The sequence below is a fragment of the Schistocerca serialis genome, chromosome 1 (genome assembly GCF_023864345.2).
Source record: "Schistocerca serialis cubense isolate TAMUIC-IGC-003099 chromosome 1, iqSchSeri2.2, whole genome shotgun sequence".
Classification (NCBI taxonomy): Eukaryota; Metazoa; Arthropoda; class Insecta; order Orthoptera; family Acrididae; genus Schistocerca; species Schistocerca serialis.
The window spans coordinates 465,442,864-465,464,876 of record NC_064638.1 but is presented as its reverse complement, the minus strand read 5'-3'; the positions used below and the strand labels follow the sequence as shown (position 1 = coordinate 465,464,876).

Below are 22,013 nucleotides of genomic sequence, written 5' to 3'. Positions count from 1 at the left end.
TGCTCATTCATAATCGCATCAAAGTAATCATCTAACTCAGGTGAAATTTTCTGCGTGCGTTTGTGGAGACAAGAGATGCACACGGTTAGAATTTCAGCGCAGACGTAGAGCACGGGCACCAATAGTCCCAAGTCCGAGCGCTATGTAAAGGGGAACAGATGGACGTTGGGACAAACTTAGGTTATTTTGCGTAATCAGCTTCAGTATGCCTCGTAGAAGCCAGCGAGTGTGTTTAGAGAATGCCTCGGGGTTCGACCGAGCAAGAAATACTTTGGTTGCTAGATTGCCTTTGTTGTTGATTTTATTTAAGGTTTATGATTTTTCTAACACTTCGTATTTCCCTTTATTGGTTGATTTTGGTTCTTATTATTTTATACTTTATGTATTTATAATTTTGGCCTTTTTAGTTAAGATGCCAATATTTTTAGTTCATTTATGACTATAGTGATTTCCCATTATGACTCAGAGAAATTGGTGGTCGTGTCGGACGGAACCAAGCAACAGTGATGCGCGTCTGTAATCGCTGGATGCAGGAGAGAACGACGGACCGCTACACGTGTGCGTGTCAGTGACGGATCGCTCAGCAGCATTACGAACCAAATCACAACAAATTCAGTCTTTTCCACAAGAAGCAGTGTCCGCGCGTGCCACTCGAAGTCGTTTGCAGCAGAGTGGTCATTCAACAAGGTGTCCATTGGTGCTAAGAACGGCGGACGGGGACAACCGAATAGAGCGACATCGCTTTTAACTATGAATCTCGATTCTGCCTGCACCACCACGACGTTCGAATTAGAGTCTGGAGATACCGTGGTGAGAGACTCTTGAATTCTTGCCTTATGCATCGCCATACTGGTACTGCATCCGTTAATATTGTTTGTATGGTATTGGATTCCTCTCTCGCATATCCCTGGTAAGCACTGCCGGAAACCTAACCAGTCAGCGTTACATCCCGAAGTGTTGGAGCCTGTCGTCCTCCCATAACTTCGGAACTTGCCGACGGACACAATGCAACACGATAATGCTCTACCACATAGGGAGCGCAGTGTTCAAAACTTCTTCGTTGCCCGTCTAAGTGCATATGTGCCTTGGCGTCCCTATTCTCCTTATCTCCCACCTGTCGGAAACGTCTGCTCGATGATACGGAATGACTGGCCCGGTATTCACCACCCACTGCTACACCAGATCACCTTTGGCAGTACATGGAAGCAGCATGGCTGTTATACCCCATCAACAAATCCAGAGCCTCTTTCATTCACTGTCGGGGCGTGTAGCAGTGGTTAGTACTTACAGCCAGCAATGGCGACACCACTAATTAGTAATTTCATCATCTTCCGCATTTCACATGAGGCTGTACTTACAATCATGTGATCTTTGCATGACGTGTTACCTCCCAAATCAAATTGGTAGTGATATTTCCAGTTGTTATTGGTGTTGCATTTTCTAAGAAGGCAGTGTAACATGTGTGACCAAATAAGCAGCGTGCTCTCATACCGGCCATTGGGTTGGTGAAGAGTACTTGTAGCAGCGCGTTCCATGGCTCCACAAGCGCGATTGGAAACGGATGCCGGCCATTGTGGCCGAGCGGTTCTAGGCGCTTCAGTCCGGAACCGCGCTGCTGCTGCAGTCGCAGGTTCGAATCCTGCCTCGGGCATGGATGTGTGTGATGTCCTTAGGTTAGTTATGTTAAAGTAGTTCTAAGTTCTAGACCTCAGATGTTAAGTCCCATAGTGCTTAGAGCCATTTGAACCATTTTTTTGAGAACGGCTGCGTGCTCGTCGGTGCATGTAGGAGTGCTCAAATACGTCTACGCAACGTGGCTGCCAAAGATACATGTTCCCTCCCTCATGGTGTTGAATGTGCCGTCCCCCTCCATGCTGTTACATCCCTCCTGCGTTTTCATGTTATGCGTCAGTGGGAAGAGGAGTGGCTGGCAGTCGCTGAAAATAAGCTGCGTCTGGTCAAGGCCACCACGCGGCCATGGCGTACGTCCTACCAGTCATGCAGGCGGGATGAGGTTCTCCTCACTCGCCTTTGCATCACGCACAGTCCCTTAACGCATGGTTTTTTACTCCGGCGGGAGGACCCCCCAATCTGCAGTGCTTGTGGCGTCCAGATTACCGTCCGCCACATTTTACTTGACTGTCCTTTATTCTCTGACCAGAGGGCGGTGGTTTCCTTGCCACAGGATTTGCCCTCTATTTTGCAAGACGACGCAACGACTATGGTTAAGTTCTTAGGGTTTTGTGTCCTGTCCAATTTGTTGCCTCTGATTTTAGGGAGAGGATTGTAATGTGCTGGCTCACCCAGGTTTTAGGTAAGAGGTCGGCCAGTCACGATTACCTACTTGTTTCACTTCGATTTCTGTTCTATTTTCCTTGTGTTTCCTTTCCTTTTTTAGTGCGTTCCTTCTTCTCTTGTTTTGCCTCTGTATGTGAGGATTTGGAACTGCGTCAGGTCTGTGTCTTTTAGCCGTTCTCCTTGTTCGCTGTCCGTCTTTGTCCCTTCACCGCACGTGTTCCTGTTTCTATGTGTTTGGGCGCTGATGACCACGCTGTTTAGCGCCCGGAAACCTCAAACCACACACATACACACACACACGCAACGCTTGCGAAACGTACCTGATGGGATTTAAAGTACGGGAACAGGCATGCTAGTGTGTTGGCCGAATATCTTCTTGTTGCAAGACCTCCTGTATCTGTGCAGTTCCATGCGGTTGCGCATTGTGACGCATTAAAATTAAGTTCGGGCCGAATTCAAGCCTGGAAAGACGCACATAGGGGAGGAGTACAGTGTCATAATAGCGTGGTTGGGTGAGAGTACGGTGCTCAATGGTTTGGAAGCCAGTATTTCTATATAACGTTACGCTTCTCTCCCTATGACACGTGGGCCATCGAAACGGTTATATTTAACAACTTTTCTGGATACATTAATTGTTCCTATATCTCTCTTATATCCATCATGAATCGCTGTTCCATAATTGTAATTCTTGTCTTTGAATTAAAGTGTCTTCCGTGTTTGTCTCAGTACATATTTCTCTGTTGTTTTCAGTTCTGTGCTGTAGCCCTTCTTCAGATGTATGGCCCAAGTTGCGTCTCATTTTCTATCTTGGCAGTGAGATATCACGCGAACGCTAATTTGTCCTTAAGTTTCACGTGCCAGTGTACATTCACTGTGTCCCATTGGCGACAGTACAAAGATCTGTTTCATCTTAATGTTTTGGATTGTGTGATGAATATCATTAAGATTGTCCAAGCATCTGAATGTACACACATTTTTCACCCATGAAATATTATTTCATTCTTGTACGTTACCTAAGACGTGACTGCCTTGCAAGCCGGTCACTAATTGCAGAGACAGAAACAAGTCAGGATTCCCCCTTACGGCAACCGTAGTCGGAAGATGTTACTAAAACCGGCCTCAACTAGAGTTGGAGGCAGGACAGAGAGCAGGCAGCCGGCACTCACGGGAGCAGTAGCGCGGCTCGTCCGACTTGTCGCCGCAGTCGTCTGCGCCGTCGCAGAACCTGTCGAGCGCGACGCAAGGGCCGCCACCGCCGCCGCCGCCGCCGCCGCACGGGAACTCGGACAGCCGGCAGCGCGGTGGGGTCGGCGGCGATGGAGGCGGCGGGGGCGACACGGCCGCCAGGCCCGCAGACACCAACGCCAGCGTCATCAGCCAGCGGCCTCCTGCTGCCACGCCGCAGTCCCCGCCGGCTCTCATGTCTGCGGCCGCCACCTCAGCGCTGCGGCAAACCACAACCGTCACAAGACACTGGTCCAATACTGCAAGAAGTTGAGGTCGCGCGTGTAACAGTTAGTCGAACTGCAAGTCAGGTGCGATTGTAAACAGTTTTTCAACATGCAGTACCTTGTAAAACCTAGATCAGAGTCGGATTTCATTTATACGAGAGGTGTTCCATATTCATTTACAGTTAATTTTTTCCCTGTCATTCACGGTACGCCCGTCGAATCGTTGTTACAGTGGTACGTGTGTAGTACTTAAGTCCGACAGTAGGTGGCAGTAGAATAACAAGGAGTGTAAACCCTAAAATCTAAACTAAACACCGTCCGGAGAAGCCATGAAGCTCCAGCGTTACCGACCGGCCGATGTGTCATCTTCAGCTCAGAAGCGTGACTGGATGCGTACACTCCTGGAAATTGAAATAAGAACACCGTGAATTCATTGTCCCAGGAAGGGGAAACTTTATTGACACATTCCTGGGGTCAGATACATCACATGATCACACTGACACAACCACAGGCACATAGACACAGGCAACAGAGCATGCACAATGTCGGCACTAGTACAGTGTATATCCACCTTTCGCAGCAATGCAGGCTGCTATTCTCCCATGGAGACGATCGTAGAGATGCTGGATGTAGTCCTGTGGAACGGCTTTCCATGCCATTTCCACCTGGCACCTCAGTTGGACCAGCGTTCGTGCTGGACGTGCAGACCGCGTGAGACGACGCTTCATCCAGTCCCAAACATGCTCAATGGGGGACAGATCCGGAGATCTTGCTGGCCAGGGTAGTTGACTTACACCTTCTAGAGCACGTTGGGTGGCACGGGATACATGCGGACGTGCATTGTCCTGTTGGAACAGCAAGTTCCCTTGCCGGTCTAGGAATGGTAGAACGATGGGTTCGATGACGGTTTGGATGTACCGTGACTATTCAGTGTCCCCTCGACGATCACCAGTGGTGTACGGCCAGTGTAGGAGATCGCTCCCCACACCATGATGCCGGGTGTTGGCCCTGTGTGCCTCGGTCGTATGCAGTTCTGATTGTGGCGCTCACCTGCACGGCGCCAAACACGCATACGACCATCATTGGCACCAAGGCAGAAGCGACTCTCATCGCTGAAGACGACACGTCTCCATTCGTCCCTCCATTCACGCCTGTCGCGACACCACTGGAGGCGGGCTGCACGATGTTGGGGCGTGAGCGGAAGACGGCCTAACGGTGTGCGGGACCGTAGCCCAGCTTCATGGAGACGGTTGCGAATGGTCCTCGCCGATACCCCAGGAGCAACAGTGTCCCTAATTTGCTGGGAAGTGGCGGTGCGGTCCCCTACGGCACTGCGTAGGATCCTACTGTCTTGGCGTGCATCCGTGCGTCGCTGCGGTCCGGTCCCAGGTCGACGGGCACGGGCACCTTCCGCCGACCACTGGCGACAACATCGATGTACTGTGGAGACCTCACGCCCCACGTGTTGAGCAATTCGGTGGTACGTCCACCCGGCCTCCCGCATGCCCACTATACGCCCTCGCTCAAAGTCCGTCAACTGCACATACGGTTCACGTCCACGCTGTCGCGGAATGCTACCAGTGTTAAAGACTGCGATGGAGCTCCGTATGCCACGGCAAACTGGCTGACACTGACGGCGGCGGTGCACAAATGCTGCGCAGCTAGCGCCATTCGACGGCCAACACCGCGGTTCCTGGTGTGTCCGCTGTGCCGTGCGTGTGATCATTGCTTGTACAGCCCTCTCGCAGTGTCCGGAGCAAGTATGGTGGGTCTGACACACCGGTGTCAATGTGTTCTTTTTTCCATTTCCAGAAGTGTATAAGGAGAGTTATGTGGTGAGCACGCCGCTCTGCCGCCCATATGTCGATACCGATACCGGAGCCGATACTTCTCATTCAAGTAGCTCCTAATTTAAAAGAGGTGCCTGGCCCATTACAAGGGACTGGGAATGGCAGGGCCTGCCCTTTCACCACATAACGTGGACTTTGTTCACAAAAGTGTAACTTTCCCACGTCTAGAACGGAGGACTGGGGTCGAATTTGATACAGAAGTGTCGGCACATCAGAAAGGATTAGGGCCTGGCTCAAGGATCGTCTATCTCACTGCATAAAAAATACCCACCACGATCAAAGAAAAACTACTCATTCGGTTTACAATCAATTTTATCATCTTAAGAGGAGCATTTTTAGTAGGGGGCCTTGCAATGCTAGCATTTCCTTGATTTTTCTATAAATGGGGTTAACACTTTTCATTGAAAGTCGAATTAGAAGCACCACAATTTATTATAAATTGAAATTACACTTGTACAAACGAAGTATAATTATTGAGTATACATTTCTTGTTACCGATGGACGTTAATACAAGAGTAGGGGCGTAGAGGGATATGACCTCAATTCAGCATTCACCCACAATACTAGCGTTCGAAATGGACAAGGAAAGGTGGGAGCTGACCATTCAGAAAAGAATTTACTCTAATAATCAGTGAAAGGTAAGAGACGGGATCCAATACCTAATACGTAAATATATTGAAAAGGCAAACTGTGAACTACTAGTGGATGCACGTTCTTAAAGCGGCCTCCCGTCCTTAAACTAATAACATTCATAAAACTCTCATATCAAAAAAGGTTTTGCATCACCTCGGTTCCGAGAGTTCCAGAACCAGTACATAAAACTGGAATAGAGAGCATTATAGACATCATTTCAGCCCGTTTTATTCTTCATGAAAACCACACGCGGTATGTTGTACCACCATACAGCGAGATCTTCAGAGGTGGTTGTCCTGATTGCTGTACACACCGGCACATCTAACAGCCAGTAGCACGTATTCTTCCAGTGATGCATGCCTGTATTCGTCGTGGCATACTATCTTCAAGTTCATCAAGGTACTGTTGGTGCAGATTATCCCACTCCTCAAAGGCGATTCGGCGTAGATCCCTCGCAGTGGCTGGTGGGTCAGATCGTCCATGAACAGTCCTTTTCACTCCATCTCAGGCATGTTCGATGGGGTTTATGTCTGGAGAACATGCCCTCTAGTCGAGAGGCATCGTTATCCTGAAGGAAGTCATTCACAAGATGAGCACGATGGGGGAAGAATTTGCTGCCAATAAGGTTGCACTCTCGTTCGGAGGATGGCATTCATGTATCGCCTTCCATGACCACCAGCGGCGTACGTCGGCCACACATAATGCCAACCCAAAACAGCACGGTACCTCCACTTTTCTGTACTCGCTGGACAGTGTGTGTAAGGCGTTCAGCCTGACCGAGTTGCCTCCAAACACGTCTACAACGATTGTCTGGTTAAAGGCATATACGACACCCATCGGTGAAGAGAACTTGATGTGAATCCTGAGCGGTCCATTCGGCATGTTGTTGGACCCATCTGTACCCCGCAGCTTGGTATCGTGGTTGCAAAGATGGATCTCGCCATGGATGTCGGGAGTGAAGTTGCGCATCATGCAGCCTATTGCGCACAGTTTGAGTCGTAACACCACGTCCTGTGCCTGCGTGAAACGAATTGTTCAACATGGTGGCGTTGCTGTCAGGTTTCGTCCGAGACATAAACCGTAGGGAGCGGTCATCCACTTCAGAAGTAGCCCTTCGGCGGCCAGAGTGAGGCATGCCATTGACAGTTTCTGCTGTCTCTCTGTACCTCCTCTATGTCCGAACAACATCGCTTTGGTTCACTCCGAGACGCCTGGCCACACGTCTGGCCATGTTTGAACTACAGACATCAAGGGCCATGTACCTCCTTCCTGGTGCAATCACTGGAACTGATGAGCTGTCCGATCCACATCGTCTAATAGATGCTGCTCATGCATGGTTGTTTACATCTTTGGGCGGGTTTAGTAACATCTCAGAACAGTCAAAGGGACTGTATCTTTGATACATTATCCACAGACAACGTCTATCTTCAGGAGTTCTGGGAACCGGGGTGATGCAAAACCTTTTTTGATGTACGTACTTTTTTTCTCGTCATGAAGAAGTGCCAGGGATTGAGACTGTATCAAAGAGAAGCAATGGTGAATTGTATGTGTACACGCGTTGTCTAAAGTGAGGCAAATCTACACTAATGAAGAACATGAAGATACGGTGTACGTTCTGTTTTTCTTCCACGGTAGTGGCACTGATTTGCCAGGGTTTTCAGCACGCTGCGTGAAACAGGTATTTTTCAACTAATACTTTGTAGAAATCGTGCTATGATGTTTACTAGGTGTTGTATATGGGTGACTGCGCGAAACTGACAATGTACTGAAAACTACAGAAAACAAATAGGAATGTACATTAATATGTACTGTCTCGGAAACCGTTCGGAATATGGTGTAAGTCCATATGGAGTTTTTTCCTTCTGGTTATGGTTCGTGCCGTATCCCTGAATAATGACCATTACTGCTGGGATACCACGCATAAAAGAGGAGGGATCTACATCGGGAGAAGTGTTAGAAAAGGAAACCGAGGGATGAATGGAGACTGAAAATAAGATGGGGGAACCAGGTGGCCAGGGATCTCCAGACTCTTGGGGTAAGGGAAGAAATTTCCAAGGACAGAACGCCGTGGAGGAGGGCTGAACCTTACTGTCGTTTGTGAGGCATTATACTGAAGATGCATTGTTTCCATATCCATTAATCTCTGTCTACGAATTACTTTGTATCCTGTGATTATGAAGTACTCAGTTCTGTGTAGCTACGTCTCCAATACAGCACCTGTTCAAAAAAATGGCTCTGAGCACTATGGGACTTAACATCTATGGTCATCAGTCCCCTAGAACTTAGAACTACTTAAACCTAACTAACCTAAGGACATCACACAACACTCAGTCATCACGAGGCAGAGAAAATCCCTGACCCCACCGGGAATCGAACCCGGGAACCCGGGCGCGGGAAGTGAGAACGCTACCGCACGACCAAGAGTAGCGGACCACAACACCTGTCTTTACCCGATGTCTGCCTGCGTAATCATTTGGTACTGTGCCTATTACTTTCGTTGAAGCTTGAATTCAAGTGTAAGATTCTGCTTTAGAAACAGATATGCGCCGACGATTCTAAGAGGTCCTGATGCAGGTGGCGAGATCATATGTAGCTTCCGTCTATGACTTCCGTAGTAGACACCCTCGTGTTCACGAAACTGCTGATAGCAGTTCATTCAAGAGGCCGGACGGTGTGTTTAAGGGTTGTGTCACTTGTCACGTAGCACCTCCGCTGAAAATCTGAAGACTTTTACGCACGGCACCCAACGCACTTGAGTTTTCGAAGAAAGTTTTGACGTAAAGCAAATCTTTCGTCCGTCATTTAAGTGTGTATGGGGAGCTTAATCTTACGGTTAGTTCCTCGGAAGCGTCAATTATTTAAATGTTGTTTGCGAGATGCTCATTTTCGTCGCAAGATTATGACACATGTAACATCGGCCTATTCTCTGCCGTCAGCTAAGACGATTTTACAATTGAATTCCATAGGTGAATTTTTTTAAAAATAAATATATTCTCCATTGAATGATATCTGCATAGAGCAACACTTGCGGGATTTACCAACATTCGTTGCAATTATAATCCGTACGCATAACTTCCATCATCCTTCATCTCCTAACGCCACTTTATTTTTGAGTCATGTTGTCGTACATATTTATGCGGTGGTGTTTGTGTGTGCGTCTGCACGTGTGCGTGTGTGTGTGCGTGCGTGCGTGTGTGTGTGTGTGTGTGTGTGTGTGTGTGTGTGTGTGTGTGTGCGGATAGAGAGCAACTTTTTGCGTGGGAGGGGATTCGTTTGCATGAGCGACCGTATTCTGTCATCCATATTGACGTGCACGATCTGGAAAAAACGACAGTTGTGTGAGTTAATTTAAAACTGTGAGTTGGACGCCATTCCGCTTTTACAGGGAAGTACTTGGGTGGCTCGCGAGTGCCTCCCATAGATGCCAAGGTGCGGATGTTGTTAGTATAATTTGGTGTGCAACTCATTTTTGTGCTTTGCTTAGATGTATTTTAAAATGTTGAAAAACTGCAAAGTTGATTCTTATCATCTTTGAACTTGGTGAGAGCTTTCCTCTCCCTTTTAGTCAACCACTACTCTTTTTTAATTTATCGGCTTTCGGGACGTGTCCGTACAACCATCTTAACAGTAGAATGTCAGTTATGACGATACCACCATGAGGATAACACAGCACTCATTCACCAAGCGGAGAAAATCTCCGATCCGGCCGGGATTAGAATCCGCGATCCGTAGGTTAGCAATCCGCCTCGCTGGCTGCGTATTTACCAAGATGGTCACCCAGCGTCCTAGCGACAGTGAGAACACCGATTCCCGTCAGATCTTCGAAGGTAAGTGCTGTCTGGTTTGACCAGCACTTGGATGGGTGACCACCCGGATCTGCCAAGTGTTGTTGGTAAGTGGAGTCCACTCATCTCTTGTGAGAAGAGCTCGGGAATTACTTGAGAAGGAACTAGCGGCTCCGGTCACAAAAATTGACGAAGAGCCGGGAGAGCGGTGTGCTAACAACATGATCCTCAATGTCCCTATCCATTGACACCAATCGACTGAGGACGCGAAGGTAGTTTGTCGGTACCTTTAGGGCTTCCGAGTCCTGATCGGACGGAGTTTCCCTCTATTTTTCCGCTTTCTTCCCCAAAAAGAAGAGACGCAAACTAAATGTACTGCCAGAAAATTTTACTACCTCCTTTTAGACGTTTCCTATTCGATAAAGATTTATTGTAGCAACAGCGCATATGGGGTACATTAACTGATTACATTTACATATCAATAGCACAAGCATTTCTGAGGTACCCGTATCGATCTATGCCGAAACTCCCACATTAGTATGCAATGCAGACGCTGACTCTGGAATCCAGTCTATCATAGAAATGGCAAGTACTGTCGTGCTACACATTATTCCTCGCTTGCTCTTTTTTTTCACGTAGTTCTGTAAGAGTTGTAGGTCGACGAATTGTATGAGTTACTTCTCGTCCTATCATATGCCAAAAGTGCTCGGCTGGAGACAAATTCTGAAATGGTAATGGCCAGGGAAGTTACTGCACGTTTCGCAGAGCACGTTGAGTTTCATGGGCAGTGTGTAGGTGAGCGTTATCCTATTGGAACATCACCTTCCTGTAGATGGAATAGAACACTCTGCACATACCAAGCGCTGGTTAGTGTCCCATCCACAAATACCAGAGGTGAATGAAAATTGTAGCTTATCGCACCCTAGACCATAAGTTCTGGGTTCACCTACATCTATTTGGATACTCCGCAAATCATATTTAATTGCCTGGCAGAGGGTTCATCGAACCATCTTCGCCGGTCGTTGTGGCCGAGCGGTTCTAGGCGCTACCGTCTGGAACCGCGCGACCGCTACGGTCGCAGGTTCGAATCCTGCCTCGGGCATGGATGTGTGTGATGTCCTTAGGTTAGTTAGGTTTAAGTAGTTCTAAGTTCTAGGGAACTGATGACCTCAGCAGTTAAGTCCCATAGTGCTCAGAGCCATTTGAACTATTTTTGACCTGAATATAAAAATTTGCCGCTCGTTTTGCACATAATTTTTTTCTTTTGGCATGTCTTTTAACTTCTAGGGAAAATATTCTCACGGTCCGTTTGCCAGACTACCGTAGTTTGACTCCAAACGTCGTTTCACTTCATTCGGAAGCCTGCTTTCAGCAGCTATGACTTCGAAGAACATCACACAATGTGGTTGTTCTCCATGCCCAACAGCAGTACATGTATAATCAAAATCCTATTAACTGTTTTCACTCTTCCTGAATTTTCATCTATTCATGTCTTTGTAACTGTGTGATATGTTAGAAATATTAGGTTTTGTACATATATTTAAAGATTACTCCATGCTGACAGAGGAACACATATCACAGAACACCGACAACATTTAAAAAGTATGTGCATTCGATACAACTATCCTTCAACCAAATGATTACCGTATAAACACGAATAATTCACGTAATAGGAATCGACCGCCATTTATCACGCTACCACAGCATTTACTTGACGGTGCGTTATATACCACTTCCAGCGCACAAGCTGTTCGTTCAGTGAGCAAGGAAATAAATCAAATTATTATTTTTAATAACCCGCTGCGACGCTCTTACCGTGACGGCGCGATACTCCTGGCATCCGCGACGCACGGTTTGAATATCCCTGCTTTAGGCAATACCTAATACGGCGTACTTGTTTAGCTTTTGTTCACAGACGAATGTTAGGCTCATTTGGTACTACTGTATTAGCGCTTTTCTAATCACAGTTAATTATCTTTGTTATTTCTCCCCTAAGCAGTGGACGCACTTCTAAAGGTAATAATGAAGCATTGAATACATTTACCACTTACGAAGAAAATTGATCAACTACACGAACACCAACAGTTAGACCTCTTTGTAACTCCGTTAGAGAGACTGACCGGTGGAAGATGTATGCGACTACGAAAAATTCGAAAACATTGCCCCTGAATTAAAGTCCTTATCCACATTCTTGAATGTGACAAAAACTTTACTATTGGAGAATCGTAAAGAGCAAGTCGCCACGTAGGAGATCCAAACGTGCATTCTAATGCTAGAATCTTGTTTGTTGTCGACTTATTATGAAACCACTAACTGTTCCTGTCGTTTTCAGAATTCCACTGACCCATTTACTCTCTATTAAGCAAACTGAACCTGCGTCTATCTCTACCCCCATAGGCGAACTAAAGGGGAGGAAGGAGGGGCACTAACAATGGTGTAAGTATAAGATAATGGAAGGAAAGCATCCCAGTAAACATACCTCCACGTACGTTTGCGAAATAAAAGTAATGTGTGGTTAAGAGCTGCCGTTGGCTTTAGTATAAACCGCTGTCCTATTTGGTACCAATTAATGTGAATTGTAAGCTCTGAATTAAGTCCGCTTGTAATTAGGCTTAAAATTCACCCAGTGCTTACCTTAACAAGAAATAAAATTCCACTTTAGCGCGTTATATGTCACAGTTTACTGGTCATTTTCTTCACGTTAAACATACAACTTACGCAGCTAAACAATATTTCTGTTATTTATGGCTCACTTTCTCCGATGAAAAGTGAAATAATAGTAAATTTTGGAACTAAAAATTTCCATTGTTAAATAAAAAATAAAAGAACTTCTATATTGTCATTCTATCCACTCAGTTCAATAGATAGTACAGTTTTATTGACGATAGAACAGTAAAAAATATATAATTCTGTGTGATAATGATATATCTTACAAACATCTCAAAAACTACCGTCAATGGACATGATTTTTTAAAATATTTAGCACTTAAATAAGATTGAGGTAGCTATTTTTTTAGAGATGTTCATGCATCACTCATCGTAGAAGAAAAACAAGCACCCAGTTCCACGATCTATAGACGTAGATTTATTTTTAAAGGTCGTACGAGTAGCCGAAGAAAATTTAACTAACATACAGGGTTTGGATAATGGGGACGAGGTGCAGATTGGGGAGGGATCAATGATAGGTCGATGGTGCTGAACAATGTTCTTGAACCGGCCCTGCTCTCGGAAGACAATCCTCACATTTACGCAGAACGATACAATGGAATTGGCGGAAGATTTTATCCACGCGGAGTAGAGTATAATTGCACGTCATTGTCTTATTACCGCCGGCGCCAGCAATAAATAAAAGTCAACAAACAGAAATGTGGAGAACGGCAACTGGTGATCCAGTCTGAAACTGAAAAATTTCTTGTGTGATATTAATATCGGAAGTGTTAGAGCTCGAATATTGACTGAACTACAGGTTAGAGCCGCGCCGGGTAGCTGCGTAGTGTAGGGCGTCTTCTCACAGTTCACGCGGCTCCCCCCGTCGGAGGTTCGAGTCCTCCCTCGGGCACGCGTGTGTGTGTTGCCCTTAGCGTAAGTTAAATTTAGATTAAGTGGTGTGTAAGGGTAGCGACCGATGACCTCAGCAGTTTGTTCCCATAAGAACTTTTCAAAAATTTGAAAATTTCTGTAGGTCACAGATTTTGTCAGTCTTTCGAGAGAAACATTTAAACACGTACAAAAAGGGTAAATGCTGCCTGTGGACCATGAATTGAAATTTTCAGACGAGAAACAGATGTATATCATCTCTTATCAATGTGCGATGATGGGATGTGATCGACAAAATTTCTTTAAAGTGTGTCCAGTAAAGCTCAAAATTAAAAACACTTGCCGACCACACCCCCGCTAATTCAGTCAGTTTATTGAAAGGTGTGTGGTTTTCAGAGGTGCATGAAAAAGTTGTACAAACTCGTAGCAACTTTGATCACAGAAGTTCTCCACATGTTTCCAGCGTTCCAGCATTATGTACATGTTGTGTCTGTCCTTCAAGATGATGACATCCTCATAATGGGTAGCAGACCGGAAAAATATAAAGTCAGTTACTGTTTCATTCCAGTGATCTAAAGCTTCGCGCGGTTTGAAGAGTATTTTAGAATAAGTAGAGAAGTACCGTAAATAAGTAGCTTACTTTGTACGCTGAAGTCTGCTATTCATAATACAGATAAAAAATATGTTTTACATAATTACGTATAAAATGCCGACTAAATTAATTCTGAAATGAATTGATATTTATTTTTTGTGCCACAGAAAGAATGCAAACAATATTGTACCTTCAAGAATCCTAAGGCCACTCAGCTGTCACGGATCCCTCAGCTTCGCGTGAGCGTAAAAAGCGTAATAAAGGATACAGACTAATTCCAGCATTTCATGAGCAGTGAGAAGCTTCGTCCATATCCATATAACCACCATCGTCTGTTATCATTTCCAACACATTTAACCGTTTCAGACCTGGACAACGGCTTTACTGGACATCTGTCGCTTTTAGTTTCGTGCTTCTCGCTGTCGTGTCTAGCTGGGATGGTGCATTAGATCGGAAAACAGTGAAGATGGCGGATCCATTGCAAAGTGCTACAGGTAAGCCGTATTTACGTACTGGTGATTGTAACATGCACAAAAAAGATGGTGCTAGAAAAAATATTTTGAAGAAGAGCCACCTGCAAGGCTGAGTTCATGATAAGAGACATGAGAGGAGGATACATTATGACGTAGATAAAACTTCTGTTTGGTGTGATGAATGACACTAGGTCTAAACGTAGAAAAATGTACGTTAATGGAGAAGTGTAGGAAAAAGCAAACCCATGATGTTCGAATATGGTGTTAGTAGTGTGCTTCTTGACATGATTACGTCGATTAAATATCTAGGCGTAACGTTGCAAAGCAATATGAGATGGAAAGGGCATTTAAGGATTGTAGTAGCGAAGGTGAATGGTCGTTTCCGGATTGTTGGGAGAATTTAAAGAAAGTGTGATTCATCTGCAAAGGCGACCGCATGTAGGACACCAGTGCGTCCCACTGTTGAGTACTGTTTGACTGTTCGGGATCCGCACCGGGGCGCATTAAAGGAAAGCGTCGAATCAGTTTAGATTCGGGCTGCAAGAATTGTTACCGATAGGTTCGAATAACACGCAAGTACTACAGACATACTTTAGGAACTGGAGGGAGGCGACTTTCATTTCGAAGAGCACTACTGAGAAGATTTAGAGAACCGGTATTTGAGGCTGACAGCAGAACTATTATACTGCCGCCAACGTAAATATCGCTTATGGACCATAGAGGTAAGGTTAGAGGGATTAGGACTCGTACGGAGGCCTACAGATAGAAGTTTTACCCTCGTTCTGCGGGTGAAATAGAAATGGAAATGACTTGATTGGTACAGGTACTCTCCGGCGTGCACCATATGGTGGCTTCCAGAGTACGTGTGTAGATGCAGATGTAGATGAAGTAATGAACAAATCAGTTACTTTTTTCCGTATGTCTCTTTTTCATCTGACTGTCCCTTTGTGTGTGATTTGTTATGGAGTGGTGTGAAGCGTGAGGAACAATATTTCTTAAAAACGTGATAGACACAAAGGAAGAAATTAACATTTTAATGTCTTACAACATGTTTAAAAATAGAGTTTTCTGTAAAATCATTTTAGTTCACATGATAGAACTACTTTTCTTGCACCGCTATTGGTAAATGCGTATGTAATGCGACCGTAAGGCACAGGAAAGCTCCAGTACTTTCTTTTGCTTGACTCATACCTGTTTCAATCGATGATGTAAGGAGAAAAATAGTAAATTACTGATGTGTGTTTCGATTCGAAGAAATTACACAACCACATTTATACCTGGAAAGTCTTAAGCGTACCCGAAACAATCTAATTAATAACTGGTCTTTAATTTCATCAGTTGAAACTGAAGTTGAAAAAACTAAATTACCAAACTTTAAGGTAAACAAATAAATTTGATGAATGTTTAGTTTGTCTCAGGATATGTTGACGTGATGGATGAATCATAACGTAATTGCAATTTATCTTAGTTACACTCCATCCGGCGTAAACAGGATCGCATTGCTAGCCTATGTTTGTTTAGTTCAGTGAAGCAGTTCAGTGTGCATAGCGTGTAATGTTAAAGCATTTACATTATCGTTCCATTCACACTGCGCGCCGTTTGTATTAGATTTATAACGGATTTAACGATAAATGGATAACAATGACTGTAGTATTTCCTATTGATTGGCTGTGTTCTTTACATTCGCTTTAAATTCCGTAATTTGTAAGCTGATTACAGGTTTCGTTATTATCAAAGACAGCGATGAAAACTGGGTACTCGCACAGTAACGTGAATTATTTCTGCAGCTGATTTTTACAGACCAGATATTTGGATGTTTTGTTACATTTAATTTTGCTTGCATGGTATTTCATGGCAGAAATGACCTTTCATCGTATAATTTTACATTCCAAACTTATTGTTTGCCCAATTCCGAAGGCAGAATGTTACTAAAAAAGACTCCTCAGGTAAGTATGCTCGACTATCAAGAATTGTATACGGAGTAGGGAATCGATTCGACGGGATAGTGCAGACTGTGTGCGGTAGATGCTTCAGCATAATGTAGGACGTCCCATCGCGAGGGCACCATTTAAATTGAGTGCCGGTTTTGTTCCGATCGGGTGGCAATGCTCGCTATTGTTCACGTGGCAGTTGTCGTCAATAAACATTGCAGTTAGTGAAAATGAATAACTTTTACTTTACATGTGTTTCCATTATCAAAAACTGATTGGAAAATGCGGGAAAAGTTCTTTAGAAACACTTCGCAATTGCAATACAATTTTCAACAGTCATAATTTACCGGATACGTCGACAATTCAGCTACTAATTGAAAAGCTCGAGTAGAGCTACCCGGTTGCTTATGTTGAGGCACCAGAGCGACGTCATATCGAGTACTAGTGATGGGAATAACGGAGTGAAAACAATCCATTTGGTCGGTTTTTGGTAAACATTCGACTCATTCGGTTGTAGTTTAACGTATTGGTTCAATTATTCATTGATTCTTTCAGTGAAACCAGTCTACAGAATCAACCGAATGAAAACAATAGATTCAGTTGGTTGTTGTTTTACGAATTGTCTGTACTATAATTCCTGCCTTTCTTTCTAGTGAAATCAGCCTGTGGGAGCAATCGAATGGAACCAATCGATTCCATCCATTGCAGTTTTGTACAATGAAGGAATTATTCATTTTTTTTCTTTTCAGTTGAAACTAATATGTACTCTTTTCGTCAGATGAACGACATATTCGTTCTCTCTACTGAAACATCTCTCTAATATTTTGGATGTGTAAGTTACCCATTCACTCTCCTGACTCAACTAGAACAGTGGTTCACTACCGGGGTATGAATGGTACAGAAGGTCTTCCTACTCCCCTATTGGTACGCGAGACGTCTTAATGAGCAGGCGAAAGTTAAAATAAAGCACTATCCACGTCCATTTAGAAATGTAGTCTATTTATTCTTTTTATCATTTACAACTGATTAATGCACTGCTGGAAGAAAGCCACATTACCAAATTTTACCGTCAGTTTACATTCCGTTATGCTTTTAAAAATCATTTGAATTTAGCCCTTGAACACTCATTCTGCCGTCTATTTCTGAAGGAAAGTATGTCACTGGCAATGTAAGTGCAAATCAAACCTATGCATACAAATTAGTTTACATTTTGCAGCGTGTGTAAGGTATCACGTGCGACAAATACAGATTTGCATTGGTACTTCAGTTTAACAGTTAAGCTGATCCCCAGTCTACACTGTAAACAGCCTGTAAGCAAATGCGAACCCCGTAACGCTGGAAGCGACAACTACACTAGCCTGATGCAGTTCTGAGGAGAAACATTCGATCGTTTTGATATCATTGAACAATTATTATTGAGTGCACTCTGTTATCGCCTATTCTCGCTGTTATTGTTGTTCCCATATTATCCTTCATTTAGTGCGACTAAGTAGCTGTTATTTGAGATAGTCTTCTGTTTTTATGGATAGTGCGTTTCGTTAATGGAAGAGTTTCTGTCTGTATCAAAATGGCGAAACGCTCATTTGAGTGAATGTTTAGCATAAAAACTGACAGAGATGTTCCAGTCTGCACTGTCTGTGAAAAATTCATCAAGTAATCTAATGTTCCAGTTGAACAGGAGGCAGCAGCTCTTAGGTACAGCGCCTGTGGCTAATTCGTCGGATTATACAGCAAGCAGTCATGCTGCCGGCAGCACGTCTTCGGCTCCACAATGTGTATTTTTCTTCTGTTGATACTACAGCGTTCAGGGATGTAGCAGGTAGGGCCAGTAACTATCGGTACTATAACTGAACGAACACTAATAAACCACCCCTGTAATCGTTCAAGTACTGTAGTCCAAAGGGGTCTAGAAAAATACCAAAAGAGCAACGATTTTGGTATTTTTCCGTTAGCCTGGCTCGTTTTTATGACGAATTTTCCGGAAAATATCTCACAAACTACACTCCTGGAAATTGAAATAAGAACACCGCGAATTCATTGTCCCAGGAAGGGGAAACTTTATTGACACATTCCTGGGGTCAGATACATCACATGATCACACTGACACAACCACAGGCACATAGACACAGGCAACAGAGCATGCACAATGTCGGCACTAGTACAGTGTATATCCACCTTTCGCAGCAATGCAGGCTGCTATTCTCCCATGGAGACGATCGTAGAGATGCTGGATGTAGTCCTGTGGAACGGCTTGCCATGCCATTTCCACCTGGCGCCTCAGTTGGACCAGCGTTCGTGCTGGACGTGCAGACCGCGTGAGACGACGGTTCATCCAGTCCCAAACATGCTCAATGGGGGACAGATCCGGAGATCTTGCTGGCCAGGGTAGTCGACTTACACCTTCTAGAGCACGTTGGGTGGCACGGGATACATGCGGACGTGCATTGTCCTGTTGGAACAGCAAGTTCCCTTGCCGGTCTAGGAATGGTAGAACGATGGGTTCGATGACGGTTTGGATGTACCGTGCACTATTCAGTGTCCCCTCGACGATCACCAGTGGTGTACGGCCAGTGTAGGAGATCGCTCCCCACACCATGATGCCGGGTGTTGGCCCTGTGTGCCTCGGTCGTATGCAGTCCTGATTGTGGCGCTCACCTGCAAGGCGCCAAACACGCATACAACCATCATTGGCACCAAGGCAGAAGCGACTCTCATCGCTGAAGACGACACGTCTCCATTCGTCCCTCCATTCACGCCTGTCGCGACACCACTGGAGGCGGGCTGCACGATGTTGGGGCGTGAGCGGAAGACGGCCTAACGGTGTGCGGGACCGTAGCCCAGCTTCATGGAGACGGTTGCGAATGGTCCTCGTCGATACCCCAGGAGCAACAGTGTCCCTAATTTGCTGGGAAGTGGCGGTGCGGTCCCCTACGGCACTGCGTAGGATCCTACGGTCTTGGCGTGCAGCCGTGCGTCGCTGCGGTCCGGTCCCAGGTCCACGGGCACGTACACCTTCCGCCGACCACTGGCGACAATATCGATGTACTGTGGAGACCTCACGCCCCACGTGTTGAGCAATTCGGCGGTACGTCCACCCGGCCTCCCGCATGCCCACTATACGCCCTCGCTCAAAGTCCGTCAACTGCACATACGGTTCACGTCCACGCTGTCGCGGCATGCTACCAGTGTTAAAGACTGCGATGGAGTTCCGTATGCAATGGCAAACTGGCTGACACTGACGGCGGCGGTGCACAAATGCTGCGCAGCTAGCGCCATTCGACGGCCAACACCGCGGTTCCTGGTGTGTCCGCTGTGCCGTGCGTGTGATCATTGCTTGTACAGCCCTCTCGCAGTGTCCGGAGCAAGTATGGTGGGTCTGACACACCGGTGTCAATGTGTTCTTTTTTCCATTTCCAGGAGTGTATAAGCCACGAGATGATAATATGTCAGTAAGTCACTAGCGTGTGTTTACCGGATATTTGTGTGAGTTTAAGTCACTGGCATGTGTTTAATAAATATTTGTGTGAGTCAAGGCCTTAACTCTCAGACTGCTGCTGCTACTAACCTCATTCCGTCAGTCCGTATTTTGGTACAGAGAAACCTGGAGGCGTTTGTTTTTCTTTGTTTTTCTTTGTGTAATTGGTACGTTAGATATGTTTACAGCCTACAGGATGCATTCCAATACGAAATGATGCCTGCAATTAAACCGTTTTGGAATCCGTACTGGAACTTGTTATGTTAAAATCTCCGGACGACTCTATGAACTTCGATAAATAACCTCATACAAATCGTGAAGGCAGAGATTCACTACGTTAAGCACGATTATTAAGGCTCAGAACAGTTCCTAAATCATCACTCTAAGAGTAATACACAGAAGTACATACATTCACCAAATTCATGCCAATAACAGCCACTGCTCGTGCTTTTTAAGCATGTGCAGAAGCTACGCTGCTATTTGTACACCCTTCTTATCGCTTTGTATGCTTTGTATGCTTTCGGTTTTCAGCAAGGTGCTCTTTTATCTTGTATATCAGATTCTTCTTCCACAAAAATGCTATATCAGTAGTAGCAGTAATTGTGCTTCAAGATTAATCAAAGGAAACTTGGCATATTTCCCAAAGGGTGTATGATACGGAATAAAAAGTATTAGAATGTTTATAACGGAGCATGAATTGAACTGTCAAAATAATATTCGACTGTAAATATAGCAATAAGCAGAAAAACATTTTACCATACGCTTTACGCAATATCATACTCATATACATATCTGAGAACTGACGTTTATATGGCGTTTAACCGTAAGAAAACTAAGGCACAGATTTCCAGCACTGACCCAACAACTCCGCAAATTATGACTGGAGAAATAACAAGAGACCCAAAGTACGAGATCACGAATACCTACGTGTAGCATACTCCAGAAAATGGAAGGCGGCGCTCTCTGCGAGACAGCGAACTCGCCAGAGACGGTGACTGTGACGTCATAAAGCTGGCTGCGAGGCGACGGGGACTCCGAAGGTAGTCGTCAAATTGAATCCTTCAGACACAGTTCAGTGTGCGACTGTCGCCACGAGGCGGAAATGGAAAGCCCCAGTTCGGTGCCAATCTCGGCGTGTATCACATTCTTTATTGCCTGTTTACGTGCTGTGCCGCCACTGGTACGTCCGCCATTCCCGAGATGAATCGGAGATTGCGTACCAGTGCGGTTCGGCACCTGGGGTGAGCCGATGACATTGTAATTCTGTCAGAGACAGGGAAGGCCTTGGAAGAGCAGCTGAACGGAATGGACAGTGTCTCGAAAGGAAGATATAAGATGAAAACCAGTAAAATCACAAACATAGTGACTCAGTGTAGTAGAATTAAATTAGGCGATGCTGAGGGAATTGGATTAGGAAATGAGACACTAAAATAGTATTCGAGTTATGCCATTTGAGCAGTAAAATAAAGTAGACAGGATATGAAGTGTAGATTGACAATGACAAGAAATTATTATTTGAAGAGGAGAAAGTCGTTAATATCGAATATAAATTTGAGTGTTTGCAAGTCTGTTTTGAGTAAATTAAGATAGTTTCCCTATTTTGGAAATAATCGGCATGACAATGACGTCCCAAGTTTCACTACGACTGCTTTTACTGCAATAAGACTGAGCCAACCATTTACTGCTGTACGACGTAATTCACCGTGGAAGCAGTGCTTTTTGTCCCTTCGCAGCTGTATATAATATTTAGGGCAGGAGAAAATAAGTAACATACATTTTATTTGCGCACAGTGCACCTTATGAAGCCTATACTGCTACTTACATAATAAATTTAGTTAATTTATTTTGTGAAATATGTAAAGACAAGGGATCTTAGGAAGTCAGCGCTTGGTGTTGCGGTTATCGGACTCCATCTTGTGTCACTCAGATGGACGACTGTTGACGTTGTTCTTGCACTAGTACTAAGCATTTCTGGAAGACGTCTACTA

General features: G+C 45.0%; 1 protein-coding gene across 1 annotated transcript in view; it reads right to left on the bottom strand.

The window, feature by feature from the left end:
- The window catches only part of LOC126483629 (uncharacterized), a 111,747-nt gene extending 94,764 nt beyond the window's left edge, over positions 1 to 16,983 (bottom strand). The window contains exons 1-3 of the mRNA XM_050106713.1: positions 16,948 to 16,983; positions 4,000 to 4,051; positions 3,465 to 3,596 (exon numbers count right to left, since the gene is read on the bottom strand). Of these exons, the coding sequence (XP_049962670.1) occupies positions 3,465 to 3,596; positions 4,000 to 4,051; positions 16,948 to 16,983 (220 nt within the window). The remainder of the gene's footprint in view (positions 1 to 3,464; positions 3,597 to 3,999; positions 4,052 to 16,947) is intronic.
- Between the last annotated feature and the right edge of the window lie 5,030 nt (positions 16,984 to 22,013).